The sequence below is a fragment of the Rhizophagus irregularis genome, chromosome 25 (genome assembly GCF_026210795.1).
Source record: "Rhizophagus irregularis chromosome 25, complete sequence".
NCBI classification, from domain to species: domain Eukaryota; kingdom Fungi; phylum Glomeromycota; class Glomeromycetes; order Glomerales; family Glomeraceae; genus Rhizophagus; species Rhizophagus irregularis.
The window spans coordinates 2,166,349-2,179,852 of NC_089453.1; the positions used below are offsets into that span (position 1 = coordinate 2,166,349).

The following is a 13,504-nucleotide window of genomic DNA, read 5'->3' on the forward strand; positions in this document are numbered from 1 at the left end:
AGTATTGCTTATTATATAAATAAACGAAATTACTTGGCAATTTGCAATTATGCTAATGAATTAATTTATAATAAAAAATTTAATATTTAAAATGTATCGATTATAATTTTGTTATGACTTTATGTAACATTATGGTTTCGTTACAAAGTCTATTGAATCATTATTTGTTATTTTGTCATAATTTAAATGGGGTATTATCAAACAATCGAAATATAAAAATAAAGTTATAAAATTTATAATTTAAAAAATATACTCATAAATAAAATGATGCATTTATCAAACTTCGTATTTATTTATTTTCTTTCTTTTTATCATGATTTTTAATAATGACCGAAGATCCAATTCTGGGAACAACTTTTTCATATTCAATCTATACATCAAGCTCAATCAAAACTTATTCAAAGTACTGCAGCTTTAAATTGAAAATAATTGTACCGAACTTAACCTAAACTGTTGATAATTTAGTATAATTATTAATTATTATCTAGGATATCATTCCAGAAACCGTCGTGAGTCTAGTAAAGCTCGATTAGTATGATTTTACGTCGATTGATAATCATCTGATAGTTTGATACAAAACATATTTGTAAATAACTAAATAAATAAACATATAATAACGATTATATGATGGTAATAATGAACGCATTAGAATTGATAATGAAATAAAGTGGTGTTACTAAGTTACATATAAATATTTTTCCAATAACAAACTGTTTATAATAAATTATTTACAATAATGATTGTATCAGATTTGCTATTTCGATGCACTAAAATAGAAAGCTAAAGTGATAAACTTTCCGTATTAGAGATTTTTAATAGTCTAAATATTATTTCTCGAGTTTAAAAGTTGTTTCATAAACGTATATGAAATAAATCTTAGATTCTAAACATTCAAATTGTTATTACAAATATACATCAAGTATGGTTTGTTTTGCATTTATGTTTGCCATTATAAATATTACAACCTCTTAATGCATTATTGACTGCTGCAATAGGATTACAGATTTTCTTGTAAAATTAATAATTGAAGACAAGAAAAATATAATTATTGGCGAAAAATAAAATGATTATGCGGGAAATTTGTTTGTTGCAGCTTTCCCTATAAAAAATATTGTCCAAACACTGTTCGGTTTTTTGTTCGGAAAATCGACCCGTTCCGAACATTCACTTGACATTTATTGGACATTCATCATGATATTGTACGTTTTTTTATGTGGTTAAAATTCTCAATCTCTGCATCTTGTATTAAATTGTAACAAATATTATTATAATAGCGCGCGAGTATCCAGAAAATTGGCCCATTCCGAATATTTATCGGACAAACATTTTTTATAGGGCTTTTATTAATATGCTCAACAAAGAATTTATTTATTAGCAATGTCAACGGCGAAAGTAATTTAACGTTATAACCAAACGCATGGAATATCAAATAAATTAAATTCAATGTATCGGTATATACTGTACGTAAGTTGAGATGTAAGAAAATTTAAAGCTTGAAACAAAATTCAATTTTAAAAATAAAAAAAAATAAAGGTAGAGAATTATAAAAATTTTATTTAAATATTATATAATGAAAAAAAAAAAAAAATAAGAAATCTAAATATCATTTACATCAATCTTAACATTTTAGTAAATAATACTAACCGATCATTTAAAACGAATATCACCAAAATCCTATATCAAAAGTACTCCTCTTCTTCGTCTACTTCCCCTTCACTTTTAGTTACAAATTTAATAGTACCTAAATTTTCATATTTTTCTATTACTTTTAAAGCTTCAAAACTATTATACCCACAATATAAGTGATATTCCATATTCCCAATAATTGTAAATGGAAGTTCCCCAATAATTATAAATGAAAGTAATTTTTTTGGCGTCCTCCTTTCCCAACACATAAAGAATGATTCTAAATCATTAGGAGATGCATCTGAACATGTAATATGATGGTGTATTTTTAATTCACGAAAATTATTTGGTGAATATCTTGCAACAGTTTCCAGTACTTCTTTTTCAGATAAACAATCTTTACCACACCGAATTTTAATACTTTCTAAGTATTGACAATTGATAAGTATAGTTTTTAATATATCTAGCTCACCATCATTAAATACTATGAAAAGACTTTTAAGATTTGGACAAAATTGAGCAATAGATAAACTTAAATCTTTGTCATTTTCACTTGTATAAAACTTTTTAAGATTCTTTCCATTATTTTCTAAAAATTTTATTACATACTCAGGTTTTGGACATTTATAAGGAATTTTTAAAATTTGTAATTTTGGAAAATTAACATATTGTAACCTTCTAAAATCTTCAAGTACTCCATCAAGGAATGAAAATAACAATTCTTGTAAATTTGAGAATGAACTGATAAATGAGAATGATGAATCATCATCACTACGAAATTTTAATTTTGTTATTGTATGAGAATGTTCTGTTATGACAGGTATAATATCATTCCAACTTCCACCATTAAAAGCTGATAAATTAAAATTTTTTAAATTATTCTGAGAAGATATTAATTCTTTTAACTCATCTTTAATACTACTACTAAAATCTACGGAAATAGATTGTAAATTATGACATATTTGAGTTAATTGATAAAAAAAATCCGAAGGAAGATCTGATTTACAACATAATTCTGAAAGATCGCTCATTCCAGGAAATTGAGGAAAAGAAATATTAAATTTATGGTTGTTATAATAATAATGATGGTAATAATTCAATTTTTTCAAAGAAGGAATTTGATTTGCAAACATTTTGATAATTTCATTTACAACTAAACTATTTTTATCTTTTGAAATTAACGATAGTTTATCTTTGAGGACACTAGCAATCATCCTACTAATCCCAAAAATTGAAAGAGTTTTGAAAAATGATGCATAATTAAATAACAATGGTTTTGAAGTAGGTGGTGAAATGGAAATTCCATTATTATACAAGAGATTTTTTGACTCATCCGGAAGACAAGCAATTAAAGTACTAAGAATTGATGGATATATATTGGATGATTTCTCATGATATATGAAATCAAAAGTATTCCTCCACAAAATTCTAACGGAAATTTTACACCAAAAACGATTAACTAACAAACATGTGTATAAAGTGAATTTATCTGTCTCTAAAAATTCAATAATCTCTTCTAAACAATCAGCTGGAAGTTGACATGCCATTTTATTGTATTAAGAAAAAAAAAAAATATTATGAACTTTAACTATAGCGGGTGAAAATAACAAACATCCGGACTCCGGAGTTCATTGTATTTAAATTGATTCATTATTGTGTAACAAAATTTTTTGTTGATCGGTATAAGTTTAGATCATGTGTTGCAATGTGATTAAAATTGATGTTACAATTGTTACAGTACATCCGAAAAGTTCACACAATTAATTTTATAGTTACACAGTTTTTTGTGTCGATCTTGATTTAACGCCAACACTACTAAAAAAATTATTGCTTAGTACTTAGAATTTGCTTTTAGCTTGTGATACAAGTCATCACATAATTTTGATATTTTAAAGATACACAAAACCAGGGATTATATAAATACAATTGATATAATAAATCTGAAACTAGAATATATATTATGACTATAAACAACATCAAAGAAATAATTTTTGGAGATCAAGAAACTGATATTAATGATATATAATTTTTTTAAAATATATATGTAAATTTCTAATTACAACGTTACAATCGTTACATTAAACTGTTTTAAGCTACTAATTTGTGATAGCTTTATGATAAAAATTCAATGGAAGTCACTGCAAATTGTTAATCCTTTGAATGTATAAAGTAAAATTAATTTAAAACGACAAAGTTGAAATTGAAGAATTTGGAATAAGTCAAGACCAGGAGAAATCGTTTAATCAACATACATTATTTAACATAAACTAATGAAAAGATCAATTCGATTACAAATTATTGTAATGTTTAAATCAATGAAAAAAAAAATAATGCAAATTAATTATAGTCTTATATTGCTCTAAAACGTAGTCATGTACAGACGTATAGACTTTATTGTTAGTACCTCAAATGAAAACATGCCCGATAAATATCAAAGAGTAAAAGAAAATGTTTATTAAGGAAGAGATATTAAAAATATATATATATATTAGAAGATATAGTAAAAAAAAAAAAATATTATTATATTAATTCAGATCGATGGAATATGTAATTGTACATGAATGGCGATAACTGGATAATAACTAATAACTAGTTAGTAAACATTTAATACAAAGTTTATAGTAAAACATTTCTTTTTATATAGCGTTGTAGTGAAATCAATATCACGACAATTTATAACATCTATAACATTATTTGTATTTGAAATGGAATATAAAATTTTATTTTTATTTTATTTTATTTCTAGAAAGGAGTGAACGTTATCTATTACATTAAAACATGCGCATACAAAGCTACTACATAGACTATTCAGGTAATTGGAACGAGATTGAAGATTTTGTTGATTATGTAGTTTATATTTGGAGCGTCGATATTTAGTGAAAGAGGATTTTGTAAGGTTGAACTGTTTCTTTTTATCTTTCCGCATAGTTGATCGTTCTTTCCATATGGATTCGTAGATAGCTCGATGAAAATCAAATAAAAATTTGATCAGTAATATTTTGAGAAGAGTTTTGCCTATACCAGCCACTATAAAGGGATGTAGAATTTCGCGTGGAACTAAGTTGAGAAGTAAGCAATGTAGATGAGGAGCATCATCAATTGTTGCTAGTGTAGAGTCAGTCCAACTGAAGATTTGACAAAATTTAATGGCGTCTTCGTAAAGCGCGAAATATCGATCAGAATTATTAACTATAATGATTTTAAAAATCTCGTGATGTGTTTTAAAGTAGGACGGAGTATGTCAATAACTTTGGGACAAGCCCAAAGATGAAGATTGTCTTCAATTTCGTTGTGAAAAAAAAACATGAATTAAATTCACGTAATAGATCCAGATAATTTCGATTGAGTGCATCCAGGGTAGGTAAAGAATAAGTAGAACATTTGATTTTTCAACTAGTAAATCTACTGAGTTTGATTACTTGTAGGACGATCAAACGGATTTATGTTTTATCCAAAGTTGTGAGAATTCCCAGTCTATAGTATGATCAAGAGTGAAATGTTTGATGGTCGAAAGATTTTTGAGAGTTATATGAGATTCTAATATACAATAATTCAAAGGTTTTTTTAAGGTTTTTCTTATGTCGCGATCAATAATGAATTAATTCATCATTGAAAGTGAGGTAACAAATTTGATCAGGAATGCCCAATGGAGATAAAGACAAGGACGGAGAAATATCTCTTCCAGATTTAGCTAGATGGTCCGCAATATCATTGTAAGTATTATTAGAGTGAGCCTTAATCTTGTGAAGTTTGACCTTTAATTTGAGTGTAGAGATTATATATTTAATGGCTTGTCATAACAAGACATTATTCATCTTTTGAATCGACATGGTGTTAATTTGGGCAAATATAGGTTGTTGAACGTGTAAATAGCGCAGTTTGAGTCTGTATAAATGTTGACCGTACTATCAGGAGGACAGGTGATTAAACAACTCATGATAGCGTATATTTCTGCGGTGGTAGAACTTGCCCAATGGATGCATGAGCCATGATATTTGATGTCTAGTGAGGTGTCTAAAGAAAAAATCCAACCAAATCCCATCGTGGTCGCATCGTCTTGTTTAAGTAGTGATCCATCTGTATAAAATTCTAAGTTATTAAGAAAATAATTGATAAGAAATATAAACAAATTTCAAATGTAATGAAGAAGGAGAAATAAGAAAAGACGAAGAAGGTGTAATAGAATTAGTTTCATGATTAGGTGAATGAGAATTGCACGTGATGAATTAAGAAAACATGAGTGACGTAAATTATAATCCGTAAGTGCTATAGCACGTAATGTGTAATGTTGTTTGTGAGTTTTATATATAGTGATGTGGCAAGGTGTTGTGGGAGTTTTAAATATAGAGGTGTTGTATTATAAAGGTGTTATTGGAAGGTTGTAACGCGATACAGTTGTATCGTTGTCGATCAGTAAAAAATTCGGTATTCAAAGAACATCAATTACATCGTTGTAACAGGCTAGATAAAGATCGAGGAGTACGTGTATTGTCTATAGAAAATGTGTTAATAATAGGGATAAAATGTTCGAGGAAAATGGAATATAAAATAAAAAAAAAGGTGAATTGTTAAAATGTAAAAAATTCCAAGCCGAATATGGGAAATTTAAGAGGAGTGTATAATGAGAATTTTAATGGATACCTAGATGTGATGAAATCACAAGAATAGAACATGAAGAGGGCATACAAAAGATAGATTTACGGAAAAAAAGGATCAGAATGGATGATGATTTAGCATCAGATACAGAAAATGAAAAATTAATTAATAAAAATACAAAAAAACAAAAGAAAAATTAGATAAAATAGAAAAAAGAAATTTAATCAAAATATTAAAATAGTGACGCTAAATATATTAATAGGAACGGCAACGGAAGGATCTAGTATTAGTAATAGATGGGATCTAACGGTCAAAAGATATAATTATTAGATTTTATTACATAATTAGTTCTTTTTTTTGATTATTAGTATAGTTATTCAATTTTATTCAATTTTATTAGATATTATTTAGTATAGTTATTTCTTTATGTGTTTTGAATACTTAATAAAACGCGTTACTATTTTTTAAAAAAAAAAAATGTTAAAAATTCCCACGTGACAATCGTGACATGTGACATTGCCGGCCGCAGGCCGCAGCAACAGATCACAAATTTTTGATTACTAATTGGATCACAAAATTTCTGCAATTGTAACTCCTGTAACTCCGAAGTGTTACTTAAATTCATACAAAAAGGATCGTCATAATATAAATTATCATTTTGCATTTGTAATATTTGTAATTCATAAAACATTTTTAAAATATGGATAAAGAAAATGATAAGGATATAGTTGTTAACGAAATTAATATTTTAAATTCCGAGGTTTCTGATAATTTAATTAATGAAGATTTTGACTTAGAAATTTACAAACAACATGTACTTAGTCAAGAATATGGTTTATGTATTGAATGTAATCAACAAAATACATTTGAAGATTGGTGTAAAGATTGTTGTTCAAAAAAATTTCAACAAAATTTTGGTAATTGGACTAGCGAAAATGCTTATATAGATAAATTTATTCAAGAATCACAATTAAATGCAAGTGATAGTTTTGAATTACTTGAATGGATTCCTTATAATAAATTAAGAAATATTCAATTTTTAGCTCAAGGTGGTTTCAGTACAATTTTTAAAGCAATTCGTTTGGATGGATGGATAAATAAATGGGATTATGAAAAACATGACTGGGATCGTATTATTGAGGAACTTGGTGAACAAGATTATGAAGATTCAATTAATCCAAAAACTAAAAATCCTCTTAAAATTAATGAAAAATACGGTCTTCCTGTAGTACTTAAAAGTTTAAATGATTCTTCAAATATAAATGATAATTTCTTAAACGAAGTAAGCGAGCAGTTAATAAATAATAAATGAATATTATTTTAATATATAATACAGTAACTAATTTTTATTTTCTTTAAAATATAGTGGAAATTACATTTACAATGCCAATATAGAGCAGCATTATACGGTTCTGTTCTTGCACCATTAATGGGAATAACACAGGATCCGGATACATTTAATTATATGATTGTAATGATGAAAATGGAATCTAGTTTAAGAAGTAATCTATTAATATCTAAATATAATCCAAATGATAAATTTAATAATTTACTTTTAATTTCAGCACAACTTGAAGCCATCCATAAATTAAATCTAGTTCACGGAGATCTTCATAATGGTAATATACTTTGTAATGGTTTTAATTCAGTAAACATTAGTGATCTTGGTTTATGTAGGCCAGTTAATCAACCTCATATAAATAATAATATATACGGAGTTCTTCCCTATATGGCACCAGAAGTTTTACGTGGGAAACCGTATACAAAAGCTGCTGATATATATAGTTTTGGAATGATCATGTGGGAGATGACATCAGGAATTCCAGTATTTCATAATGTTCCTCATGATTTAAACCTTTCTTTAAATATTTGTAGAGGTATTAGACCTGAAATTATAGAAGGTATGATGCCCGAATATGTTGAATTAATGAAAAGATGTTGGGATAATGATCCTGAAAAAAGGCCAACTGCTGAAGAATTAGAACAGTTTTTTTTTGAATGGGACAGAAAATATCCAACAGAGGAAAATAAAGAAAAGAGAATATCTATACCTGGTAAATTAAATAAAATTTTAAAATTTAATTTGTTTACTATCTTACTAATAATTTTATAGAGAATGAACCGGAAATTACATACCATCCGAAAACTTATTATAAAAGTAGAAAAATTGATTATTCAGCCAAAATTAATGAAATATTACAAAGTGAAACCTTGGGTATGTTTCAACTTTGTTTTTCTAATTTAATACAAATATATTATTACTGTATGATGAATTTTATTCTATTTTACACTAGACATAACTTTTCACAATTTAAAAATTTAATAACTAACATTAAATTTTATAACAGCAGATTGTATAATTACTGAAGAGGAAGCAGGTGTGATTATTATTATTTTTAAAAATTTATATTTTGAGTTAATAATAAATTTAATTTTAAATTTTTATTACTTTTTAATTAGCTGCACAAGAATTTAGTGATTATGAAGAAAACTAATAAAATAAGTTAATATAAATTGGTGTAATTTACATATTAAAAATTGATAAAATAATTATTTAAGTGTATTTATATTAATCATATACAAAATAAGTTTCAATATATATTATATATCTGTATTTACTTTGAACTTGAGATGCAAAATTTTTGTTATATTAGCTATATATGTTGTTTGACAAATGACGCGTGTCAGGTGTTAATTGATATCTGACGCACGTTACCTGCATCGTACAATAAAGCACTTTTATTGATGAAATTACTTTTATGACTTTACTTGAAAAACTTGCTGTAATTTATAAATAATTTTAAATAAAATGTTTTTCATCATACTGTACTGTACTGGCTCCATAATATATATAGTATATATAGGACAAGCACGGTACGGTACGGAATTTTTGGGATTTTCGAAATTTGATCAACCCGATACAATAACTTCTATTTTTTTTTTGTGTAAAATATGGATTAATTAAAAAATAGTAAAAATTTTTTATTGGATCTAAAAATATTTTTATAAATATTCGTAGCTATTGTACTATATAAATAAATTTTTAGCATACTTAATACAAATTAGCAAAATGAGTTTTTTACATCTATTTTACAATGAACAATTTTAAAGTTTCGCAAATGTTCAAGTTGATAGTCTATCAGGTGATCTCTTAAAACCGCCGATGTGAATTTTATACTAAGCTTTCTAAATACCATATTAAGTTATGATAGTATTAGTTAATTTGTATTCAATGTAAGAATTTCTTGAGCTTTTTTTCGATAAAATCGTCTGGCTTTGCTCAGCTCCAAGCCACCTTAAGGCTTAAGGCTTGGCTTAGCCATTCTAATCAAGCTAAGCTGGCTTAAATTTTGGTTCAACACAGCTGGCTCGCGTGGAGTTTTATTTTCGAGTCCAATAATCTAATCTGCTAAACCCTTAAGAGAAATTTACTAGGACAATAATAGCTTCTTTTTCTTCTACCAATCCATTTCCTCAGTAACACTTCGAAATAAAAAGCTGTAACTTTAAATTTATTATGGTTTATACGTATAGCTTGATGTCTTGATATTAAACTAAATCATATAAAGATAAAAAATTTAAAAACTTTATTTTGCCTTTTTTATTTATGCATATGATAAAATAATTAGAAACTTAAATTAGAATAGATACTGTAAATCATAAATATATTGAATTGCTACTTACTTTACTTAAGTTAAATTTATTTATATCAACAATTTTTAAATCTTCTCGTATTTTTTTAGGATAGAAATAATACATAAAGAATTTTATTATATTAAAAATATAAAATAAACGAGTATACAAGTTCATAATATTGTCATTAAAATTTAAAATCCTGTTTAGCGTGATTCTCACTAATTTAATCACGTAAAAAAAAATGCCATTCCATTAATTCGGAAAAGCAAAAAAAAAATATAAAATAAAATAAGAACAAATCAAATATAATATTTCAAAAAAGTTAACGCTAGACAGAATTTTAAACTGTAATAGTATAAAGAAATGAAAAATATGTTTATATCAAAAGTGTTATACTGCAAATACTGCAACATTGTTAATATCAGTAACACTAACTCAAATTATAATTTTTATATAAGACTATTGCTGCACTTTTACATTCTCTACTTGAATCTAAAAAAAAAAATCAATAAATAAAACAATATATTAGTTTAGATATGGATAAAAACTATTAATAATTCTTAACAAATTGAACAAATTTACACCTTAATTAATATTCAATTAAGGAATATCAATTCGACAACATTCTAAAGATTCTATTTAATAAATATTAGTATCTTTAACAAATGATTTATATTTTTAAATTAACAAAATAACAAAATTATTAATTCATACCTGAAAATTTCTTGCTTATTATATTATCATTTTCTTCATAATAATCATCAGAATTTTTTGGTTCAGGAAGATTATTAAAATTCAGTAATCTACTTTCGTATGATAATCCTAAATTAGTTGTAGGTATGGTGCTAATTGGTGAATTGTTGTTAATATCATCTGCTTCTTTAATTTGTGCTTGTAATACTGCTGTTTGTTTATCACTTAGTTTATATAGCCATGTGTATAGAATATTTTCAATTTCTTTTGCGTTTGGCCGTTTTAATGGATCAGAATCTAAGCATCTTTTAATTAGATGTATAATTAATTGAGGTACTTTAATATTAAACCTTGGTCTAAGTCCTTGACAAATTCCTATTGCTAAATATTCATTATGACTAAAATTATGATATGGGCGTAATCCAGAAATTACTTCATACATAATTATACCAAAACTATAAATGTCAGCAGCCTTGGTATAATTTTTTCCTCTCAAGATTTCAGGAGCTATATAAGGTAAATTACCATAAATTAAATTTTCTGATGCATCATAATTTGCAGGTTTGCATAATCCCATATCAGTTATGACTGTATTATGTTTAAGCTTTAATATATTACCAATATGCAAATCACGATGAAATAATTCCTTTTCATGGATGCATCTAAGTCCAAGTATAGCATTTTGTAAATAACCAATCCTTTTGTCCCAATTTAATATACTATAATTTTTATCCAAATAATCTCGTAAACTTCCATCTTCTGCATAATCTAAAACCATCATATAATCTTTTGTCTTTGGATCCTGAGTTATTCCATAAAATCCAATAATAAAATAATTGTCTATTTTTCCTTTATTATGTAACATAATCTATATAAAAGTAAAGTTACAAAATATATTAGTAATATTGACAATTTCAAATTTAGCTATTTAAATAAAATTAAATTAATAAAAATAAATGTACCTCATTCATAAATTTTAATGTAACATTTTTTGAATTATCTAAACTTTTTAGAGCTATAAACATATTTTTATTATTTCTTTCCCAATTTTTATTATCTTCGTCCCATTTATCTATATATCCATCAATCCAATTTGCTTTATATATTTTGCCAAATCCTCCTTTTGTGATATATTTAATATCATATAATTTATTATAAGGTACCCATTCTAATACTTTTTTAAATATTTCATAGTTATCATGAACTGATAATTGAGTATCCTGGATAAATATATCAATATCATCATTACCACTAGTCCAATTTACAAAATTATATTGGAAATGTATTGCATTACATGATGCTTTATTACATTTTTTACATTTATCATTTAAAACCATCATATAATTATTTGTTTTTGGGTTTTGAGTTATTCCATAAAATTCATAATCTGTTTTAATCTAATAAATATAATGTATAAGTAAAATTAAAATTTCAAATATTCATTAAATAATAAATTAATTATACCTCATTTATAAATTTTAATGTAATATTTTTTGGATCATTTAATATTTTAAGCATCACAATCATATTTTTATTTCTTCTCCAATTTTGTTTTTTATCATCCAATTTATAAATATATCCATCAATCCAATTTGCTCTATATGATATGCCATATCTGTTTTTTATAGTGTTATTAAATCTATTATAAGGTATCCATTCTAATGCTTCTTTTATATTTTCATGAGCTAATAGCTGAGTATCTTGAATAAATCTATCAATATCATCATTACCACTAGTCCAATTTACAAAATTTCGTTGAAAATGTATTGTATTACATATGTTATTGCATTTTTCACATTTTAAACCATTTAAAACCATCATATAATTATTTGTTTCTGGATTTTGAGTTATTCCATAATAATAATTGATCTACAAACATAATTCTATATATATTAGTAAATTAAATTTTTATTCAAATAATAAATTAAAATACCTTATTCATTAGTTCCAATTTAATATTTTTTGGATCATTTAATATTTTAAGTATTACAATCATATTATTTTTATTTCTTTTCCAATTTTGTTTATCATCATCCCATTTATAAATACATCCATCAATCCAATTTGCTCTATATGTTTCATCAAATCTGTTTTTTGTAATGTTGTAAAATCTATAATAAGGTATCCATTCTAATACTTTTCTATCTTCTTTATTATACTTACAATGTACAGATAACTGAGTATCTTTGATAAATCTATCAATATCATCATTACCACTAGCCCAAGTTTCAAATTTTTGTTTAAAATGGATTGCATTACATATGCCATTACATTTTTTACATTTATCATTCAAAACCATCATATAATTATTTGTTTCTGGATTTTGAGTTATTCCATAAAATTCATAATCTGTTTTAATCTAATAAAATATAATATATCAGTAAAATAAGAATTTTAAATATTCATTAAATAATAAATTAATTATACCTCATTTATAAATTCTAATGTAATATTTTTTGGATCATTTAATATTTTAAACATCACAATCATATTCTTTTTATTTCTTGTCCAATTTTGATTTTTATCATTCCAATTATAAATACATCCATCAATCCAATTTGCTCTATATACTTCACCAAACCTGCTTTTTATAGTGTTATTAAATCTATAATAAGGTATCCATTCTAATGCCTCTTTATATGCTTCATCTTTATAGAGTATAATGTCATGAACTGATAGCTGAGTATCTTGAATAACTTTATCAATATAATCATTACCACTAGTCCAGTCGTCAAAATTTTGTTTAAAATGAATCGCATTACATGTACTATAATAATCAGTACATTTTTTACATTTATCATTCAAAACCAACATATAATTATTTGTTTCTGGATTTTGAGTTATTCCATAAAATTTATAGTCTGTTTCAATCTAATAAATATACTATATCAGTAAAATTAAGAATTTCAAATTTTTATTAAATAATAAATTAATTATACCTCATTCATAAATT

The 13,504-nt window shown here is 25.2% G+C and overlaps 2 protein-coding genes across 2 annotated transcripts; one reads left to right on the top strand and one right to left on the bottom strand.

The window, feature by feature from the left end:
* Positions 1-1,679: 1,679 nt before the first annotated feature.
* Positions 1,680-3,173, bottom strand: OCT59_016934 (uncharacterized protein; the record flags this gene model as incomplete). Its single annotated transcript, XM_066146024.1, has 1 exon — positions 1,680-3,173. The coding sequence occupies one exon, from the start codon at positions 3,171-3,173 to the stop codon at positions 1,680-1,682; it is 1,494 nt and encodes a 497-aa protein (XP_066003752.1).
* A 3,749-nt stretch (positions 3,174-6,922) lies between these two features.
* OCT59_016935 (uncharacterized protein) lies at positions 6,923-8,717 on the top strand (the record flags this gene model as incomplete). The annotated part of the gene is made up of 8 exons (XM_025316420.2): positions 6,923-7,100; positions 7,266-7,504; positions 7,589-7,724; positions 7,788-7,841; positions 8,121-8,276; positions 8,336-8,437; positions 8,571-8,600; positions 8,683-8,717. The coding sequence occupies 8 exons, from the start codon at positions 6,923-6,925 to the stop codon at positions 8,715-8,717; spliced, it is 930 nt and encodes a 309-aa protein (XP_025180575.2).
* Between the last annotated feature and the right edge of the window lie 4,787 nt (positions 8,718-13,504).